A 22,018-nucleotide genomic window follows, 5' to 3' on the forward strand; every position below is an offset into this window, starting at 1 on the left:
AGAGCTCAAAGGGAGGGAAAGACCTTGTTTCCGGTCACCCCATTGGTCGGCCAGCTCTGCCATCATCCAGTAGAAAAGCGACTTTGAGGAATAAATGCCGCCCTCTCCTTCCTCCTCGGAGCAGGTTTCCCAGCAAGCATCGCGCTTGTTGGCGTCTTCGGGAAGATGGCGGCGGGGACGGGTAGTGAGTGGGGGTCTTTCTTTGGGGAAGGAGGGACGTGGCGCGGTGAGGGGAGCTAGGGTTGGCCCCGCCATAAAAAAAAACCTAGAGAAGGATGCCGTTTCTTGGTTGAGTGAAGCTTCGTTTGTTGTGTCAGGTGTCAGGCAACTTTTAACATGACTTTAAGAAGGGTTGGTTGGGCGGTGTCTTGACTAAAAGGCCTCCGATGACAGGTCAGTTTTCTCCTTAGCTGAGGTACCCGGGAATAACGGCATAGGAGGTAGTAAAAGGCCTTATGCTTAGCCAGACAAACGGCTTATTTATTGTTCATACTGACTGACAGTGACTTTCCAGGGCTTCAGACAGGAATCTTCCCTACCACTAAGTGAAGTCACCTCTTCAGGGTTTCAGATGGGAATGTTTCCTGAGGTTAACAGGAAATTGACCCTGTGACTTTTTTTTCATACAACATATATTCTCTGCCACTGAGTTGTTACCAGTAGACTTTTCATTGAGTTGACTTTTAGTGTGGCTGTTTTGTGGTGGGGAATGGAGGGTGTAGGGCTTGAAAACCAAACTTTTAAAAGCAGCATGGATTGAGATAGATTTAATTTAGTTTGAGGGTTCTTTTTAACTATGTGGGCAGGTTGCAACACCGTAATGTTTATCTTTTTCCACATCAGAGCACAAGTTGCTGAGTGCTGGGCCTACAGAGCCATGGTCTATCCGGGAAAAACTTTGCTTGGCTTCTTCAGTCATGCGGAGTGGAGACCAAAACTGGTAAGAAACGTATATAACTGTTGGCTACATAAAAACTGTTGCTAAATACAGTTCCTGATATGCCTTGGAACATAGTTTAATGATGATGATGATGATAATAATAATAATAATAATTTAATTGTACCCCACCCATCTGGCTGGGTTTCCCCAGCCACTCTGGGTGGCTTCCAACAAAGATTAAAAATACATTAAAATGTCACACATTAAAAACTTCCCTGAACAGGGCTGCCTTCAGATGTCTTCTGAATGTCAGGTAGTTGTCAGGTAGATCTCTTTGACATCTGATGGGAGGGCGTTTCACAGAGCAGGCACCACTACTGAGAAGGTCCTCTGCCTGGGTCCCTGTAGCTTTGCTTCTCGCAATGAGGGAACCACCAGAAGGCCCTCGGCGCTGGACCTCAGCGTCTGGGCAGAACGATGGGGGTGGAGGCGCTCCTTCAGGTATACTGGGCCGAGGCCATTTAGGGCTTTAAAGGTCAACACCAACACTTTGAATGCATATTGTTTAACTGTATTACATACTACATAAAGAACCCTCAATTGATTTGTGGTGGCTCTTATTCCAAATACAAGAAGTAATTTAATGCCCTTTGTGATCCTAACTTTGCATGTGTTGGAAAAATTGTTAAAAACAGAATTGTAGAATCGCAAGACTAGGAAGTATACAAAAACCTACTGAGAAGGGTTTTTTAGACATTAGCCAATGAGCTTGGACATATAACCCAGCTACATATTACACATTCAACTATGCTAAAATAATCTTGTGTCAGATAATTTCAAAATATATAATCAACAATATATGCTGGTGAAAAAAGGGGAGAAATGCTTTAGGAAATGGGCTTTAATAGAAAATTGAGCAGGTATCTACATCTGCACTGTATCATTATTCATATGTAGTAGTAGTTCAGATGATTGTTAACACCAAATAGTAATACTGACAACTGGATAATTTGGGCTTCCAATGAAAAACTGATTTAGAAGGATGAAGATGTGCTTTTATATAGAGGTTCAAGATGGGGGAAGCTGTTCTTGGGGACCGTGGGAATATCTCTAAGGGTCTCAGAGCTGAACTCGGGGTAGTTTTCTGGCAAGCTGTTAATAGTTCAGGAGGCTTTCACGTTTCTGCTTGCCAGTGTTCTGTTATCCTCTTGCAAGTGTATTTAGCATCATCCAGTCATGGAACTGTAAGTACAAAACCTACAAGGCAGGGTGGTGGTGGTGGTATCTTAGCTGCCCAGCAGCAAAATCAACCACTCTTTCTAGCTCCAAATATGGGCTACAGGTGGTTAGACCCGTAACCTGTTATATTGGGCCCACCATCTGTTGTTGATGTTACACCACACTTTGACCAGTGCAATGAACAGAGTATGCACAGCTCCAGCAGAGTCGTCCAGCAGAACTTCAAAGTCTTCTTACCTTCCAGTAGTCAGTATTTTCCAGAGTTCCCTTTTAAGAAAACCCCTTTACCATACAGCATGTAACATCCACCAAGCTGATAAAAGCTCACACTCATGCAAATGCTGCTGAATCCAGCCTTGGCTTTATAACGACCACTGCACATACACACATTCCTAGAGAAAGGGGAGGGGTAAGACATGTTATAGGCCTTTGACCGCTGACTATTTCTAACCACCCACTTGCTGCTGGGCTTTTCTTTAAACAAAATCCAGATGTGGGAGATGGGTTTCTCAAAACATGGCCCAAGCACTTAGTGCAATTTCACCCATTTTTTCTAAGTTACACTAATACAGAAGGGCATAGGAGATTTGGCGGAGGGTGGGGTGGAATAGACTTTGTAGTTTTTTCTGAAAAGAAGGGGGAATGAAGGAAAGTTTTCCCCAATTTTTGTGGACCTTCACATAGGCACCCTAACTACCACAATGTGGGGGAGGAGGGTTACTTAAAATGAGCTCTAGCTATGGGGCACAATGTAACATAGTCATTTTCAGAAAGTATTGTATTGTCTGTGGGTCAAAGTTTCCCCAGTCCAATCAACTGGTGACCAAAGCTTCCCTACTATATTTTGCCCAGCAAAGGAGGGAAGATCTTGAAACGTTCTCCTTTTTCTCTAGGGTTTCTGTCAGCAGAGCCATCAAACCCTTTGCAGAGCCAGGCCGCCCACCTGATTGGTTTTCCCAAAAGGTAGGGTGCTTAAAATTCACATCATAATAGGCTTTCATTTCACCTATGGGGAATACCTGTTCAGGGGACTCCCTGTATGCATGTTAAATGCGTAAAACATGTTTAAAATCGTTTGCCAGGAAAGTATACTTCCTAGCCCACATATCTGGAAACAGCTTTAATATGTGGAATGTGTGTTTTATAAACTACCCCAAGTTTTTGTCTCAACTCAGATTCTTAGTGCTGTCTGTTGTGATTTATCTTCTGAAATCTATATGCACTTTTATTATCTTTTTTTTAGCATTGTGCATCACAATATTCTGAGCTTCTGGAGACCACAGAGACCCCAAAGTGAGTTCAAAGGCCAAACCACCTCTTTGAGTGGGGTGGGACAGGGCAGGACTTCACATTGTAAGGAAGATACTGTGTAATGGTAAAGTACTGTGTTATAGACTATTTGAGAACTGAAGAGAAATGATAGTTTGAACACAGCATACGAAAGTACCTGAAACGCTGCTTCCTGACCATCTTTCTTTTTAAGTTTGGCTCCCAGAAATTATAGTAACTTGCATACTTTACCCTAAGCTAAGTAATTTGGTTACAAAGAAAGATAATTCACTGGCAGAACAATCCAAACCCTGGCTGGGTAGTCACAAAACATGAAAGAAGGGCACAGCCACAGTCTCATCTAGCTCCATCCAGACCCATAGCTCATGCTGGCCAGGTGGGGGCCAGACAGAATGCTGCCGGAGCAATCAGGCCCATTGCCATCAAATGACAGCAATGAGGCCAGCTTGGAATCCAGTGGATTCTGGATTAGCTCAGGCTCTCCTGCCCACCTCCAGAATGCTGCATTCTGGTTTGGGAGGTAGATGTGTTTCTCATATTTTTGTAACCTGTGCTTTACTTGGGGGTCAGTTCGACATCATTCCCCGGGAAAGAGCAGTAGGATGTTTAAATCTGCAAAAGTCACTCAGCTTTAGAAGCCAAACACTTTTTCATATGTTATTGTGTCTTGTGACTGAATCATTTGTTCTGTTTATTTGTGTTTCAGTCTCTATAAATTGTACAATGTACAATGTTTGGGAAGGTAGGCTTCTTGCAATTTCCCATACAAATTTCCAAAGTGGCTGGCTGATACTTAGCCTGTAGTGATCTTTTTAAGATTGCATTTCCACTGAGTTGCAGAATTGCAAAAGTGGGAAAGATATAATTGGAACAAGGAAGAATAAGGTGGGATATGTGAGGGCAAAAGGTGCTGTATATGGGAAGATTGAAAGCCATTACTGGTTGCTAGATTGTTTTCTCCTTTTTTGTGTAGAAGAAAGCGTGGTGAGAAGGGAGAAGTGGTAGAAACTGTGGAAGATGTAATTGTGAGAAAACTGACAGCAGAACGGGTTGAGGAGTTAAAGAAGATGATTAAGGAGACACAGGAAAAGTATAGGTACCTATCAGATTTTTTGGAGTCTGGAGCTCTTGAAAACCCTGGTTGCTTCAGGGCAATAATGATAACGTGGATCAAATCTATCTGTGTTGTCTCTACAGGCAGCTGAAGAGGGATGCAGAACTGATCCAGGCAGGGCACATGGACCATAGGCTGGAGGAACTGTGCAATGACATTGTGGTGTGGGTTATCTTATTATTTCCCTGCTACAGCTTTTCTTTCTTTCTGGGACTTCATATCCAAGCCCTCAGATTTAGTTCTTAGCATTGCAATGAAATGATTGAACTTGACGCTTCTTGGCTTTATGGCATCATTACCCCATGTGGTGCAATTGCCCAGGCTTTGTAGCATTTGCTCACTTTCTCTCCCTCATCCCATGGCTTGCAAGGCCTTGTGGCTTTTGAAGTAGAGCTTTGAGGGCATTCTTGGGAAATGGTCCTGATATCTGGCCTGACATTTTTAAGGTTTTGGCTGAAAAGCCTACTTCAGGCCTTAATTGTGAGCAGTTATTATATTACGGCCTGTGGGATATCTGTCTAACACATCCATGGGAAGCACCTCCGTTTTGCACCCAATAGCCTAGTGTAACATTGAACTTTGTTATTTTTTTCAGGAAGAAAAGAATGGAAGAGGAGGAGGCAGAAGTGAAGAGAAAGGCTACAGATGCTGCTTATCAAGGTTAGTTGGAAGCCAGTTTTTGATCCCATAGAACCAAACTCCTGGAGGTGAACATGTTTAGTGGTGCAACTGAGCTGAGAGGAAGAAAGAAGTCTACAGGTAGATGGATTGGGTCAGCCTGATTTCCTCAGTCTTTCCTTTGTGAAGTGGAAGACAGTGTATGATTTTCAGAAGCCTCTCCCTTCTTAAAAGACTGTCCTCAGTATTAGATGCCAGGTTTTGGTGCAAGAATCCTGAGAGAAGGCAAAATTCCAGAGAGATTCTTCTAACAGAAAAAGAGATGAAGTAAGAAAGCTGCCTGGATGAGTGATGGATAAGCCACTGAGGAAGAATTTGCTACCAGTTACATATTCTGATTCTTTATGCTGGGAGAAACGGCAGGAATTCGTTAGCACCAAGAATGTTTGTGATGGTGTTTTGGGGATCATTTCATCTTGTGCTGAGATTTCTTATCTATCAAGGTGATTCTTTGAACTTCTTGACTGAATTTTTGGCATTTTCCAGCTCGTCAGGCAGTTAAGAACACATCACGAAGACCTCCAGGAATTATGGTCCGTTCTCCTGCAGGCTCAACCTCGCCAGGAGCAGACTACAGTCTGGGTGACTTATCTCAACCCACATTGGAAGAGGCTAGTCCAGGGGTAAGGATATGGCAAGAATGAGAAACCATTGAGACCCTGTAGGTCTCTCTGCAGTTTTCCCAGACTTCTTGCCCCCCCCCTTTTTTTCTTTTATAATGTTGATAGCTTGCATGCAACCTTTTCCAGAGAACAAAGCCTGCTTTGTGCTGTGTGACAAAAGGTTGAAATGCACTTTGGTGGTAACTGCTAGTGTAGGTCTGAAAAGGTGGAGGTACACAAAGGGCTGAGGGGAGCAAGAGTGATGGAGGAGGTGCTTGGGGTATGCTTGGTCATTGGCCCCGGTGGGAGGGGTGATTGGGACTTGTCAGGATGATGAGGATGTGGCATTGAACAGTGTGGTTTTTCTCTTTCTCAGGTAACTCCAGGGACATTGCCCAGCACCCCAGTTGCCTCCTTCATTGGGATCCCTGACACCCCTATGGGCTCCACCTCCCTGGATGCCCCCATGACCCCAGTCACAGATGATTCAGCCCAGAAAAAGATGCTAGGACAGAAAGCAACTCCGCCTCCTTCTCCTCTGCTTTCAGAGCTGCTGAAGAAGGGCAGCCTCCTGCCCACAAGCCCCAGGCTGGTATGGAGTTCCCTGCTTACATATGCAATAGTCCTGGTGAATCTCTGTGACTGACTTTCACTGGAAAGGGCAAAAGGCCCAAGCATTTTTCAAAGGGGGAAGCTTAGATAGGCCTTAAATGCCACATGCTAATTTTGGCTGCTATATAGCAAATTTTCCAAGCTCCACAAAGCACTATGCATGCAGCATCTTAGTCATTTATATGATAACCCTATATGGCAGGCCAGTATTATTATCTGCATGTTACAGCTGTGGGGAAGAGTGACTGTCCTAAGTGAGTTCATAACACTAAGATGACATTTGAACTGGGAATTTTTAGTTCAAGGGGAGTAAACAGGGTTGAAGACCATACACATTAAGGAAATGCAGTTGCAGATTGGTTGGGATTTTTATTGCTTTTTTAAAAAAATGTTCTAAATGGAGATTGGTTGTTTCTTTAAAAAATATTTATTATACTTAATATGTTGTTCTAACACGGGGCTCCCAATGATTTCTCATCCAAGGGATTTGATCAGAACCACAATGGTTAGCCTCCAGTGCTTCAACATTAACTGCTTCCTGATCACTCACTGGACTTATTTTTAGTGTGGTTTGTTTAATAATTTAGTCCTAAATATGTTGTAAATCACCTCGAAGTATGGGAGAGGTGGGATAAAAATATTTTAAGTAAACATTGAGCCTACAAAAGAGGAGGAGGAGGCAATCAAGCTGCATACAGTGAAATTAAAACTGTGTGTGTGTACGTACACACACGCAGAGAGAGAGAGAGAGAAACTATTTTATGTAACAGAAATTATATACCATTTACCAGAACAAAAAAGACTTTTAGATGGTTTACAACATCTTATGACAAACTAGGCATGATTTAGTGCAAGAACTTTAGGAAACCTCACACAATTACACAATAATTTGTATTTTTGCATTGCAATCCCATGCACCCAGGTAAGTGTGTATGGGATGGCAGCCATAATGTATTTTGTTTTGCTCTCTTAATATATTTAGAGCTTGTTCACTGCCTGCATGTGGCGGGATCCCCAAAGAGCAGGGGTGTGTGAAGAAACTGTAGCCCTCCACATGTTGGACTCCAACCCACATCAGCCCCAGACACATGGCCAATTGTGTTTGGGCTGATGGGAATTCTAGTCCAATAATCCCCAGAGGGCCGCAGCATTCCCATCTGTCCCATAAAGTCTTCTCTTCTTTCACCATTGGTGAGTGTGCATGGGCAGGTGGAATGGGAGGATTTGCAGCCATATGGGGATCCCTTCATATGAGTAAGGTCATCTAGGCTGTGTATGACCATCTATGCAATGTAATCTTTGCTTCATATACACCTTGGTTATTTTTTCCTTCTCTCCTGTGACTTTTTAGTACATAGTGTTTCACTTTGTGTTTTTAGCATTGATTATATTGGGGAGGTGGGCTTGGGAAAAAATATGTCTTGTGTTTCCAAGGAAAGCTCTACAATTTTCTCCTTTTTGAGCTGATCTTTCCTGTCTGGCATTTCTAACAAATTAAGCCAAGCTAACCTGAATTTCTAGCCATGGATGAGAAGCAGAGTGTTATTTCTTTGGATGAGAATGAGGGAGTTTTTTATTTTGGATTTTCCTTGCCTCTGTGCTTGATTGACTTTATTTACTTGATTGACTTTATCCATGCTGCTGGCTCCTTGCTTAAATGCTACATGGGAGCAGCTGGAGCATCTCAGCGGAGCCAGCTGCAAAAACCTGAGTTAGTTTTATTGGTAGTACACGCAAGACCTTGTGTGTGGATAGCAGTGGGAGAGTCTGTGTATTGGTTTTTAGTATGTGAATATCCTTTGGCAGGTGGGTGAGAGCGACATGACAGTAGTTTCTGGTCACACAAGCAGCTCTGGTCTCCTCCTGGAAGTGGGAGGGGTTCTTCCAGGGCTGCACGGTGGAGAAATGCAGTCAGCTTCAACTACTGTTCCTGCATCTCCTGCTGCTTCAGGTAGGCCTATTATGCTATTCCTGTGTTTTCCCCTCTTCTGCATTAATATCCTAGAGTTGGAAGGGGCTTCAGAAGATATCCACCGCTACAGTGTAATTTCTGGTCTACCATTTGTGTTGAGAACAGCAGGGGTTGTGAGGGTCCTGTTTCAAATAATGTGAATAAATCAAGAACATGTTCTATGAAAGCTGAGACCTTGGGAGACCAAATATGTAATTTGCATGGCAAAGCCTTTAGTCAAAGCTTTGTTTGTATGTGTCAGGGCTTTGTGTGATGTTTGATCATGTTACTTCATGTTATGAATGTTATTGCCTTGATTCTCTTCCTTAAATCACTTTGTTCGCTTACTTCCTCTTAATGTCATGTTTAGCTTAATGTTCCTTTCCACTTCCTCCATTCTTTTGGTATGTTTGTTCTTGGTATGAGCTTTCGTGTGCATGGTATCTGCAGAAGTGTGCATGTACACGAAAGCTCATACCAAGAACAAACTTGGTTGGTCTTTAAGGTGCTACTGGAAGGAATTTTTTTATGCAGTTTTGTATGTATTTAACTGATAGCTTGAGACTTTTATCTGAGCCATAGTGTGTCCTTTTCCCCTGCTCCCCCTTTCCTCCCTCCTTCCCTACCTCTCCTCTGCCCTCATTGTTAAGCACCTAGTAGTAGGCTGGTGGTGGGGAACCTAATTAGGTCCACTAGACCTCAGCAGTTAGCCCACTAGGTTGAGATCCGGTATAGGGTGGTATACAGATTTAATAAATAATATTTTCCCCTTGTTTTGACATCTTATGGCATCAAGTGCAGGAAAGTTCAAGCAGGAAAAGTTTAATAATAATAATAATAATAAGAGGAGAAAAAGTGTGAATATATTCCTGAATCTTCTGTTGGAGCCGGGGTTTGAAGTTTGTCACGTAATGTCCTACGACATTAGCTAATTAACCCAAGGAGGCTCAGCCACTTTTGGATCCAGCTCTCCAATGTGATCCAATTTCTCACCCCTTGTAGATGCAAAAGGATAATACAAACATAAAGATTGGTGCCAAGTGCAGCACAAAGTACCCTGAGAATCTCAACTTTTTTAAAAAGTACTTTTTTTGGCCCATTTTAAAACAATGTTAAAAGTGTAATTCCTGAGGAAAATGCAGGTGTTTGGGAAGTGATGTATTCTATACTGGTTGTATACCTTCTCTTGGTTCAAATATTTCCAGAGCACTGTTAACATGGTGCATATACAGGCTTGGCTTCAGAGTTCTGCATCAGACTTTGTCTGCTCCAGCCCTGCTACATGACATAAGATCTTGATTGATGCCAAATTGCCTTTCTAGCTTGGTCCTCCTCCTCCTCCTTTTTTTTTTTTTTTTAAGATCATTCTCGCAATGATAAACCTTATGAAGAAAAAAATGTGGGCTCCAAGTCTGCTAAACACTCCAGATTCAGCAGAAGACTTGTGTTGAGCTTCCATGAAAGGCATTTTATACTTTACTAGCTCCCATGGCTCCAGAATCCTGCTATCCTTTGGGCATTGTTGCTCAGCCCAAACTTTGCTCACTCCCTTCCTTCCCCTATCCGATTCCATCTATACCAAAATACTGTGAATTCTGCACACCTTTAAATACTGAAAATTTAATTTAGGTTTTGCAAATAAAGGGAAAGCTATGAAAACCTCCTATGATTTGTTCACTGTACGAAAATGTGGTTGTTTTGCCCCAGATTTGGATTTCTTCTAGTGGTATAAAATGCTGCCCTTCCTCTTTTAAAAGCACACAGTGATCCTTGCTTGTATATGCTCCTGAGCCCTGCTAAGTGACTCCCAGGACAGCTCTCTGTGGTCCGTTTTGTGACTTGTGTCGGCGTGTGCAACCCTGGTGGGCATGAGCTGGTCAAGAGCCCAAGGATTGCTTGCTCTGTAGTATTCTGTAGCTTCTTGGCTAATGTGCTTTCCCCCTTCTTCACACTTTTGTTAGGTGCTCCTACACTTTCCCGCCTTTTAGAAGCTGGTCCAGCGCAATTCACCACATCGCTTGCTTCCTTTTCTGCTGTTGCCAGTGAACCTCCAGGCAAACTCCTGCCTCCCCCTGTAGAGTCCGTGTCTCAGGCAACTCTAGTCATGGTGCCCACGCTACAAGCACCAGCTGCTGTGCCACCCGCTGCAACTCCCGAAAGTGTAGCGACAGGTGCGTCCTTGCACTCGTATGCCCGTCCCTACCTTGCAGAAGACTTTCCCTCTTAGGTTCGGTAGAAGGTCTTTGTGGATGTGGGCTGTGGGTGTCTCTAAAATCTGTAGCCGGGTGGTTGATTTTGGGAATCATTGTGCCAGAGGCCCAGTGTTGTTGAGAAGAGTCCCCCTTGTGTTTCAGGCAGGGTGCAGGAACTGATAAAGGAAAGATGATCTGGGGTGAAGTTAGCGAGAGGGATAGAGCTAGACTGCGATGCTAAGAGATGGCTCCTGCTCTGACTCTTATCATTTGGGAGGGTGGGGGAAATAGGGGCCATCAGCCTGCATGTGCCTTTATTTGGGGCTGTAGAATGTGTTTTGATTTTCTTGATCTGACCCATGCTGCTGGTTGCTGCAGCTGCCAGGCTTTCACTTGACTTGTCACTCTTGTCCAGTGAGTCAGCCCAACACCTGTGTTTCCATGGAGGCAGTGCCTGATCCTCACACTGTGACAGTGTCAATGGACAGCAGTGAGATTTCCATGATCATTGATTCCATCAAGAAAGATTGCCTGGGCTCTGGGGCATCTGGTGCTGTAGGGACTTCCAAAGACCACAGCATTGATGGGAAGGAAGACCTAGATCTGGCTGAGAAGATGGATATTGCAGTTTCCTACACGGGGGAAGAACTGGACTTTGAGACTGTTGGGGACATCATAGCTATCATTGAAGACAAGGTAAAATTATCTAGAGGCTTGGTCATGCTTCTCATATCACATGAAACCATAGTTAAAATAAACTTCATGCTGGGTTCAGGTGACACTACAGGGTATACCCTGGCTCAGCACAACTGGAGAGTCATGAGGCACCCACAATTTTAGCAGCGTGTAGTAGCATGCTGCTCATTCATATTGTTTAAATTACTGTTTTAATGCAACATGTGAACTAGACCTCTACTCTTCCCATGTGTTTGGCACCCTAGCTTGTTGAATAGACGGGATAGTGCAAGGTCTTTCTTTACATCTCCATTGTTCTCATGGCCTCTGATTGTTGCTTGTATCGTTCTTGGTAAAGGTGGACGACCATTCTGAAGTCCTGGATGTAGCAGCAGTAGAGGCTTTCTGCGATGAGATTGAGGATCCTCAGTCACTGACCGACCCCTGGGAGCACCCACTCCAACGAGAGCACCCAATCCAACAGGAGCACGAGAAGCAGAATCAGATCCCCCCAATGGCTGTGACTGTAAAGCAGGAGAGACCAGACTGTGAGGAATCAGAGGCTAAGGGGATCAGAGATCTGATGAGCATTGGGGATCTGGGAACAGAAATAAAGACGGAACCTTCTGAGCAGGGACAGATTCATCTGAGCCCTGAGGAAGCTTCTGCACTAGCAACCAGAACAAGTGAAGCCCCTGAAGATGAAGAGACACGGGTTACTGGTCTGGAGTGCTCTGAAATGGAGATGGAATCATCAAAGGTTGAAATGGATCATGGCACAGTGAAGACAGAGGTAAATCAATGAAGAGGCTTCTTGGATATAACATGAATGGGGAATCAGTTGATAGATGAGGTATGGGAGGAGAGAGGGAGGCCCCTAGCTTGAAGATGTTTTTCAGCCCTATGCTTAGTGCACAATAACGAGCAAATTTGTTTGTTCGCCAAACTGACTTGACAAACTAACTGTATTCACTCTGTGCAAACTGTGCTTGGGCATTCTTAGATTTACCTCAAATAAAAATCTGGCATGTATAGATTATGCAAATTGCTGAAATTGGGGCAGGGATTATGGGTATTCTTGTTTTGCTAGCCAGAAGGCAGTGGCAGTGAGTACTGAATCCCTGTCCCCAGTCCCTCGGGAATGTTCTTCAACTATCCCTGTCACTTGGAAGACATTACCCACCAAGTACATTGTGCTGTCACCCTTTCTTTATCAATGAAATCTGGATTCACAGTCAGCTGAACACTTCACTCTCCATTTCTTTGTACTTGTGGGGCTACAGCATATGCACAGTTTTGGCCATATGTTAGATCCTTGGGGAGCCACTTGCTCAGGTATGCAGAGCTTTGCTGTGGATGCAGCTGTTTCGTTGTTCAATTGCTGTCTGCCTTTAGAGTCCTGATGGTGTAAAATATGACTTAATGCTGAGTTGTGTAGGAAGCTGGTCCTGTTGCTCATGTGAGGCCATTCTTTTCCTTCTAGCTTCCCCCTGATGATGATACTTCCTCCCCACATGCACCAAGTGCAAGCGAAGATTCCTCACAAGCAGATCTTCACCACAAATATGAGCTTTCAGGTAACCTGACTGGCTTGCTGGGGAAGGGGGAACTGGTTGTGACACTGCTAGGGAGGGAGGCTGGTATCTGACTGCCTGAAATTATTGGAGTAAAATTTTCCCCCTTTTCCCCCCTCCCAGAATCAATGAAGGAAGAAGCCCAAGCTCTTTTTGAGAACCAACTGAAGGTATTTTATTTACCCTCAGATTTCTTGACTTACATGCAGAATGAAAGTAGTTGTCAGCTGTTTGCGTCTGAGGCCATAGGTGGAGAATGCCAGAATTAATTTAGAGTGTGATCCCAATGTATACCAGGTTCTCAAAAATTAGAGACAAAAAGGAAAAGTTGAGTTAATCTTTCTGCAGGCAGAGATCCAGGCCTCCCTTATAGCTGTGCTATTGTGTGTTAATATTTATTCCTATCCTGTTTTTTCTGGCCAAAGACCTTCAAAAGAATGAACAAAGTATTGTGTAACAAAATGCAATATAATTAATATCTGGCAGCAAGCTGCACTGGGTGGGTGGAAGTAGTGGTTCAGGGATTCAGGGCCACTACCAGCTCTGCTGAGAAGCTAGGCTGCTTCCTTCAGCTCACTTAGCAGCAGCCATTAACATCCAACAGTGGGGGAGGAGGGGTGCAGGGCCATATCACCTGAGCATCTGAGAGACCAGCAATTCTGGCACCTGTTCGTGAAGTTTTCCACTCCAGCTGCCCACTGGAAGAATTTGAAATGAAGAACTTATACTTGAGTTTGCTTTTTCTTTCTCCCACCCAGTCTGTTTCCCTTTTGTGTTGTGTACCTCTAAATTGTAAGCCTGTGGGCAGGGTCTCTTTGGGGAGGTTGGGGTAGGGAGAGTCCTGTTGTAAAAGTGGAAATAATTGTGCTAATACGATGAGGTACCATCCTTCATCTTAAACGTGTCAAAACCTGGCAACAAACAATACCATCCATAGATTTTAAGATGCTGGCATAAAATTACAGAAATCATGGGGAAAGTAGCAGAAACTGAAAACCTCAATTGCTGAAAAAGTCTTGATGGAGAAGAATGGGCTTTGCCATCTGTCAAAAGTAGGAAAGGGAGGAAAATACACCTGCCTTTTGATAGAGTTGCCACTTCTGTGAAGGCCCTATGACTTGGGGTGGGGGAAGTGGGACAGGGTCCCCTCTGTAAATCTCAGCAAGCAGATAGACTCGTGTGGGGAAGTTAGTTGAAAGGCATTCACCCTAATCATGCTTCCCTAGTATGCTAGGAGCAGATGTTTGTTCATATAGCTTTTCCTTTTCCTCTGCTGTCTTCTTTGGCAGCTGGTGCAGATGCTGTTATTGGCAGCTGCACCTTAGTTGTGCTACTTGATTTGCTGGAATCTTAATCTTGTATCTAAGGGTGAAGAGGATGAGGAGGATGGTGCCAGTGAGGCTGCCAGTCTGGAAGAGCCCAAAGAGGAAGATCAGGGTGAGGGATACCTCTCTGAAATGGACAATGAGCCCCCTGTGAGTGAGAGTGATGATGGCTTCAGTATCCATAATGCGCCTTTGCAGTCTCACACTTTGGCTGATTCCATTCCCAGCAGCCCCGCCTCCTCACAGTTGTGAGTATTGGTGAACCTACAACTACTCACTAGATAGCCCAGAACATGCAACTAGCCTGCTGAAAGTTGAGACTAACTTTGTCCCTTTGTACAGTGGTATGTAGTGTGAATTAGCTGAGACCCATGCAATGTTATAGTCTTCTTCTTTTACTACTTCTTGGCTGTATGGAGAAGCCTCAAAGTTAGACTTTTGCTTGCTAGGAGACCAGCAAACATTTCTTTTTTTCTTTTTTGTTAACTTAGATAAATTTGAAGTAGGAGGGGATGAAGAGATCGTTGGAGATCGTGGTTAGTTGCTAGGCCATAATCTGTATGCTTTGCTTTAGGAGCCTTGGGGTGTCCTTTTCTAATAGATGCCTTTTTCTCTTCAGCTCTGTTTGCAGTGAGGATCAGGAGGCTATTCAGGCCCAGAAGATCTGGAAAAAGGCTATTATGTTAGTTTGGAGAGCAGCAGCCAATCACAGGTAAATCAACTTGCATCCAGTGTCCAAGTATGTAGAACAGGAATGGGGAACCTTTTTGGCTCCATGGGCCAGATCTTTTATCAGGATCTGCCTTATGGGGCAAATTTGACAGGTTGGCAGGGCCATCCACCTGTCAAAATCCCTGGTGCTTTGCGAGTCTCCCTGCGCTCCCCCTTTTTCAGCTACTGATTGCAGAGGCTTAAAATGGGAGCAGGAGGAGACTCAGAAACCCTTTTCCAAGTCTCTCTGCAGTTCCCATTCAAGCCTCCAAGATCGGGGACTTAAAAAGGGTGGAGATAGACTTGCAGAAGGCCTTAAAACAGTGCCCACGTTCCTGTTTGAGTCTCTGGAGCCACAAATGGGAGTGCAGGAGCTATACTAAAGTCTTTGAAGTAAATTGGGATTAAACTGCTGCCTTGACTGCATGGACTAGTTCCCTGCTGGGAATGCGTAGCCAATGCAGGATTAGACCCTGCCCTCCCACTCATCAGCTGATGTCACCAGTGATGTCAGCTGATGGGTGTGTGGGTGGCCATGGTTTGGGAGAAATGACCTGGCAGTTCCCTACCCCCGATGTAGGAAGAGGAGAGACTGCTGTATGTGTCTGTTGTACTAACATTCATTCTAGAAGAGGCATTTCCTTGTGTGAGAGAGAAAGGGGAATGCCTCTTCTTAATAGGGTGTTTGCCATCTGCAGTCCTTAGAAGTACTTGCACTTAATTTTTAAAAAATCTGCCTGATTAATTGGGCATCTTTTTAGTTGATTAATTGCTTAGATTAATATATTTAAAAACTTTTAATCAATTAAATGTTGCAGCTCTAGGCATTTCCATGCGAGCCTTTAGCACAAAACCTGGCAAACGCCATGAAATTTTGAAAAACTAAGCTGTCAAATTGAAACATAAACCCTCAAAACATGCCAGGTACTGATGGCTATGGGAGAAAACTGAAAAGGTATTGAGTGATCTTACCACATGGGCATCTGCACCAGAATTCTGTAGCCTATCTTCTATGTTCAGTGGGTGTCATATCTTTGTGTGGTGCAGTTCACAGTACATCCATCTGACTGCATATCTGCTACTGCTCTATGTGCATATTTCTCAAGTCCCAACTACACTTTGCCAGTTTGATGGAACTGGTACAAAAATATGCATATATAACACTGGTATGTAGTTTTCTCTTTGTGTATCTCCAATCGTAGAAGGTGGATTTTCAGGTGTAGAATTCTCTTGGCTATAGCATATTGAGCAAATGAAAGCATGTTGAGAAACAGTTCTGTACTTCTGCATGTGGAAGTTGTGTTACTTCCACTGACCTTGTATGTACTCAAACTTTCAGTAGCTAGTCCTGTGTCACTCTCTTACACATTTTTTTGTTGCACAGGTATGCCAATGTCTTCTTGCAGCCCGTGACCGATGATATAGCTCCAGGTTACCACAGTATTGTACAGAGGTGAGTCACCAGTTTTTGCCTTAGTGTTGATGCCATCTGTCACAGATCTGCCCCGGACGTCAGTCAGCCTGCAGATTTCAGACACTGCCAACATATATCTGGGACAGTCTCTTCAATTTAGCATTAATAATGTTGATCAGGTACAATGATCAGATTCTTGGCAGAAGTGGGGAGAACAGCTAGTTTAGTTCTTTTTAAATATATTTTTAGATTGTATTAATAAATTTAATTTCTTCGGTAACGTTTGCCTGGTGTTTCATTGACAGGCCAATGGATTTATCAACCATTAAGAAGAATATTGAGAATGGGCTAATCCGGACCACAGCAGAGTTCCAACGTGATATCATGCTGATGTTCCAAAATGCTGTCATGTACAACAGCTCTGACCATGATGTATACCACATGGCTGTGGAAATGCAGCGAGATGTCTTGGAGCAGATTCAGGTAAAGCCACAGTCGGAAGTTTTCAGTGGGGCACTGTTCTTATCCTGATGTTGTATGGGAAGCACTGAGTACACTAGAGAAGATGCCTGCTCCTTGCGGCATCTTTATTGTCTCATTAGCTTTTAAGATCCTCTTAGAGAGAAACTGGTTAAACCTGATGTCTGACCATCCCTGCATGATTTACCATTCCTACGATCAATCAAAAGAAATGCAGGCTTAGAAACAAACCAGTAAACTGAAGTTACCTCCATTGTTTCTGTAGCAAGCCACTAAACTTGCATTCATGTTGAGAACCTTAATAGCTATTATGTGGTTTCTTGCAGCAATTTCTAGCCACACAGTTGATCATGCAGACGTCTGAGTCTGGGATCAGTGCAAAAAGTCTGCGTGGACGAGATTCCACTCGGAAACAAGATGCTTCAGAGAAGGTGGGGGCTAACAAGAACCTTTGATTTGTTTGGGGGAAGTTGTTTCAGCCATTTGATAGATGCATCCATTTGAGGGGAGTAGAGAAGCTTTGGAATCCTTCATTTAGAAGTCTCATTCGGAATAGAAGTGGGCTTACCCTTTCAGTTTAATTAATAAGAAAGATGGCTGTGGCAGTCCCTCTCCCTTGCCCCCATATCCTGCGTTTTTCATTATCTAGTACACTGAAAAATTAATTTGTCCTTGAAGTTGAGGATTGCTACCAGATGAGGAGGGCTGGCATTTCAGTGTGTAAAGAGCAGCTCTATTCTGTTATCTGAGTGGTGGGTTAGAGACAGAGAAGTCACTTTTCCAAAACTTGAAGTCACGAGCCCAATCGAGACATGCTTTTTTGGCTTAGACCAGAGGTTCTCAAATTTTCTACCCCCAGCACTAACTTGAGATGATTGGACATTATTGAGGTCAACCAATCAGAAAGTAGTGGCAGAGGGAGGAAGAGCTTGCCACAATTGGCTAGCAAATTGCTGTCCTTGTTGTTGCAAGGAGTTCCATAGCTCACCTTTCCTCAAGCTAAGTACAAACATTACTCTGCAAGTATTGTGGCTGTCTCCCCATGTTAAGCCAAATTCACTGATTCAGATATTCTACGTGGAGAAGTCTTTTTCTTTTATATTTTTTCCTTTCCATCTGCACCTGCATTTTAAAGCAGTATTACCCATCTCTTCTTATTTTCCTTTCACACTCAACTTGTACTTATTTCCCCACCCACCCACCAACCCAAACTGCCTGTTTATTCCTCTTCTCTGGTCCTTTTACATTCACTTCTTCCTATAATAGCTTTCCTTTCTTAGACCCTTCTTCTTTTTTATTCCCAGTTTGTTTGTTTTCTTATTAGTATCAATAATAATAACAATAAATATTAATCTTTTATCTAACTTTCTAACTTTCTTCAACACCTCTTCTGTCCCTTTTCCCTGAGAGGAGGGAGACCTTCTTTACCTCCTCCTCACCTGAACTTTCCTGCCTTCTGATTAGAATTTGCTGGTGCTGTCTTTGGTCCAGCCAAAAGGCTATAGTCCAGTTAGGAGGCAAGTGAGGAAGCACAGGGGAGGCTGTGACACTGAGGATGCTGGAAAGTGGCCCAAGGCCCTCTGGTGGGTCCTAGACCGTGGTTTGAGAAACAGTGGACTAGACTGCCACGTTGTGTTGTCTTGTTGTCTTCCTGTGTGTGGATGTATATATTTCCATCAAATTCATTTGCTACTTCTGTTTGTCTTTTAACAGGACAGTGTCCCCATGGGCTCCCCTGCCTTCCTCCTTTCTCTCTTTGTAAGTACTTAATGATTACGCTTTCAGCAGCACAATAACAATATGGGGACATTGTCTGCATGATGAGGGGCTTTCTAAAATTACAATCAGACAATGGTCATGTCTGGGTTGCTGAAACATAAGAAATGTCTCTACCCCCTTGTGCTTCAGTGTATTGTTTCATGATTGGATGTCTGGGGGAAAGTGGGGGACTTTTTGTTATTGCAGGCTGCTGACTTCCTTTCATTTCTTCAGTCTGTCTCCTTCCATTCTGGCTTTGGGTAGATCACAAGACTCTACATTTAAAAAGGCAACTCTTGCATAGAGGGTAAAGTTATGCACTAAAGTCCACATTGCAGAGTAATATCCTTGGCTTGCGGCTCTTCCCTTGTTTTCTCTGCATCCCTTTGTTGGATTTAATTATTCACATCTAAAGCTTGGTTCCTGCCTTCATAGCTCACAGGACTCTCAGAGCAGCTTTCTGTAAGACATAAAATTGTGCAATTATTCCGAGAATTGCAGAGGAAAAGATCCCCAGGAGGGGTTTTCTCAATAACATCTTCCCCTGCTGTAAAGAGAAATCTAGTTACATATGAGCTGCTGTTTCATACATACTTCTTGCAACAGTTTGTGTTGAAGCCTCCAAACTATGGGATAGTTCTAGACAGTGTACATTGCAAGAAGACTAAAATACAGTGTTTTGTTTCCATGGAGGCAGCCATGGTCCTACAGTAAGAAAGCTGCTGTTCTGCCCAAAGATGTGTTTTGGCAGGTTCATCCTCCACCCAAGGGAATGCGGGTAGGGATTGTTTTCTAATGCCTATTTATTAAAGACAGAGAAGCATGAGGAAAGGCAGCCAGATGGAGTGGGCAGCAGATGGAAGTGATCTCTCTAGCTTCCGTACATTCACAGAGAGCCGCTGTGAGGACATGCTAGGGAGATAGTGGCAGGGTCACCCACCTGGAAGAGAACTTCTGTAAAGAGCAGCGCTTGATCAGGTATGTTAGCCAGCATCCTTTCTGCCCCCTGAAAGAAATGACTTGGAACTTTTCACATGGGGCAAACACATCATCACATATGCCAATTCCAAAAGTCCATTTCCCCCTTTCCCCTTTTGAGTTCACATGCAAACTCTGTAGCTGGTTTCATAAGGTAGTCCTCTGTGTTTTAGGAAGGCAAGTGGTACTGCCTGTCTGCGCAGTCGGTCTTTCCTGGCAACACAGATGGCAACCAGCAGTCTTTCCTTTTCCCCAGTCTTGCTAATAACAGTGCCTTCCCTTCTCTTTGCATTTTGATTAGGATGGGGGAACCAGAGGGCGGCGTTGTGCCATTGAAGCAGATATGAAGATGAAGAAATGATGCTGAAGATAAGAAACAGCCCAGTCTTTGGTGTCTGGACCTAGGAAGCAAAATGAGAACCTTCCTGATCCTGAGGATGAAATGGCTATGGACAGGGAAGGGCTGACCTGTCAGTAATAAAGAATATCTATCATCCTGGAATGTGTAACCAGGGTAATCCCAGAAACAAGAGAGCAGCCCCACTGCCTGTTGTAGGGCAGCAGTATTTGGGTCCTATTAGTGTCCTCATATTAGCTAGCAACTGGTGGCTAGTACGTACTGTAATGTGAAGTGTACAGATTTTTTGTATTTGTGGAGTGTAAATGTGTATAATAAACTGTAGTAGAGAATCCTGTAGAGCAAGGCATGCTGGCTGCATTGATTTATTTACATTACCACCCTCTCTAAGAAAAACTTGTTTGTAAAGACCTACGCATACTGTGAATCAATGTTTTGACTACATAGTCCAGAATGGCAAATCCATCAGCTAGATCAGACCTGCCAAGCAATTTCAAACAGGTCTGCTAGCTCCCATCTTCCTCCCCATCATAAAGAGAAGTCTCTCCTCCCAGCCCAGGTGCTGAAAGAATAGTTGCCTCTGCTCTTCGGAGATCAGTTGCTGAAGAGCAAAAGGAAACAGTTGTATTTTCCATGGCAGTTTTGGTCTTTCTGGAGGAGTTTGAGCTAGTCTATCAAGCCTAGTGCTTTGATAGATGAGTTTCTACATGTCTCTGGGTGCAGGATAGTCACATCAGCGTTGGCCATGGCCCTCTGCTGGCATGTGGTAGTCCAGTACTGTCTCTTCTCATTGGCAGAGGTGTGCATGCAGGGTGTGCTATGTGTGCCCAGACACACCCTAATGTTTCAAAACATGAGGTCATAGCAAGGAGGAGAGAGCATGGAGCAGCAGCCTGGCTGCCTCCGGTGACACAACCCACAGAGAAGCGGCTATGGTGGGGGAGAGACTAAGGCAGAAGTGGGGAGGAGGAAGCAGAGAGACAGAATTAAAAGCCTAGAATGGACCTGCAGTTTCCTCCTTCCTTACTGTTGCTGCTAGTGCTAAGCATCCCACCATTGCTTACAGATACAGGTGCAGGCAGAAGCTGCAGCCTTTTTCCTTTGCCTGTGTCTGTCCCATGGCTCTGTCTCCAAGCACCACTTGCCACCTTCCTAGGACAGGAAGATGATGAAACTATAATCTGTTTTGGTCAATTTGGTTTAACTCATCTGTTTAAAGGTCATGACATTTCATTATCACGGCAGCAAAAATTTGGTATTTTTTGTTAATAAAAAAGTTACATTTTAGTTTCTTCAGTTTATTTATCAAACAATGTCCTTTATGATTATGTATTCAATAAATATTCATCCTTGGGGGGGAAAAGCAAAAATCCTGCAAACACACCCTCATTAAATGTGCTGTGCACAGCTATGCTCATTGGTAGTGACTCTGCAAGGCAGGGATGGGGAGCCTGTGGTTTTCCAGATGATGTTGAACTTCAACTCCTGTCAGCTCTGACTATTGGTCATACTGACTGCACTTGATAGAAGTTGGAGTCTAACAACAGGATCTCCATGCCTGATCCAATATCGTGGATAGGTTTCGCTTCCCAGCCATGCTACTTAAGAACTCTTTCTCCCTTGCCCACTTTTCAAACTGGAGACGCCAAAGACTGAAACTATGATTGTTTAGGTCTTATGGGGGCAGCCAGCTGGTGTGCAGAGGTCTTCATTGTGGTTCATACCTTCTGGGAGCGACATGTCATTGTTGGCTGCGGCCAGAGACAAACATGCTCAGAGAAATGGATGTGATTCTTCACCTTTGTACAGTAGGCTTCATTACAACTGTGTGGAAGTTTCTATACACCTACACCTGTCCTCCATCCTCCATACAAGCAAGCAAGACATATTTTAACCCAGCAAAAGCAGTCAAGGAGGGCACAGGAAAATAATATAATAATATTTATATCACACCACTCTGGGCATCTTCCAACACATAACATAATAAAACGTTAATAACAACAATCTGATCTGATATAAAAAAATCACAACTTTAAAATAGACATCTTATATCAAACAAAGCAACAATCAACAATCCATCGGGATCTAATAATACACAGTAAAATTAAACAACGGCAAATAATTAAACAGTTCACACATACCACAATAAAGAATTTACCAATCTATAATCAATAAAAATAACAGCAA

General features: G+C 43.6%; 1 protein-coding gene across 4 annotated transcripts; it reads left to right on the forward strand.

Annotated features, from left to right (window-relative positions):
• The first annotated feature begins 63 nt into the window (after window positions 1-63).
• On the forward strand, window positions 64-20,170 carry BRD8 (bromodomain containing 8). Of its 4 annotated transcripts, XR_008328966.1 has the most exons (23): window positions 64-184; window positions 844-940; window positions 3,013-3,082; window positions 3,363-3,412; window positions 4,383-4,505; window positions 4,607-4,687; window positions 5,119-5,183; window positions 5,688-5,824; window positions 6,180-6,395; window positions 8,222-8,366; window positions 10,328-10,537; window positions 10,944-11,254; window positions 11,592-12,026; window positions 12,717-12,810; window positions 12,931-12,977; window positions 14,175-14,380; window positions 14,752-14,844; window positions 16,228-16,296; window positions 16,563-16,740; window positions 17,064-17,168; window positions 18,451-18,495; window positions 19,308-19,473; window positions 19,775-20,170. XR_008328966.1 is itself a non-coding variant. In XM_053377295.1 (22 exons), the coding sequence occupies exons 1-22, from the start codon at window positions 166-168 to the stop codon at window positions 19,832-19,834; spliced, it is 2,856 nt and encodes a 951-aa protein (XP_053233270.1). In that variant the 5' UTR covers window positions 64-165; the 3' UTR covers window positions 19,835-20,170. The 4 variants fall into 4 exon arrangements, 3 of the variants coding, with proteins under 3 accessions (XP_053233270.1, XP_053233271.1, XP_053233272.1); XM_053377295.1 differs by lacking the exon at window positions 19,308-19,473; XM_053377297.1 differs by lacking the exon at window positions 19,308-19,473 and having other exon boundaries at window positions 65-184; window positions 10,974-11,254.
• The last annotated feature ends 1,848 nt before the right edge of the window (window positions 20,171-22,018 follow it).

Source organism: Podarcis raffonei, chromosome 2 (assembly GCF_027172205.1).
Source record: "Podarcis raffonei isolate rPodRaf1 chromosome 2, rPodRaf1.pri, whole genome shotgun sequence".
NCBI lineage: Eukaryota > Metazoa > Chordata > Lepidosauria > Squamata > Lacertidae > Podarcis > Podarcis raffonei.

Coding starts and splice junctions, on each gene's coding strand:
- BRD8 (XM_053377295.1), top strand. Junction 12,811..12,930: donor CCACAAATATGAGCTTTCAG/GTAACCTGACTG, acceptor CCCCCCTCCCAG/AATCAATGAAGGAAGAAGCC. Junction 16,297..16,562: donor TACCACAGTATTGTACAGAG/GTGAGTCACCAG, acceptor TTTCATTGACAG/GCCAATGGATTTATCAACCA.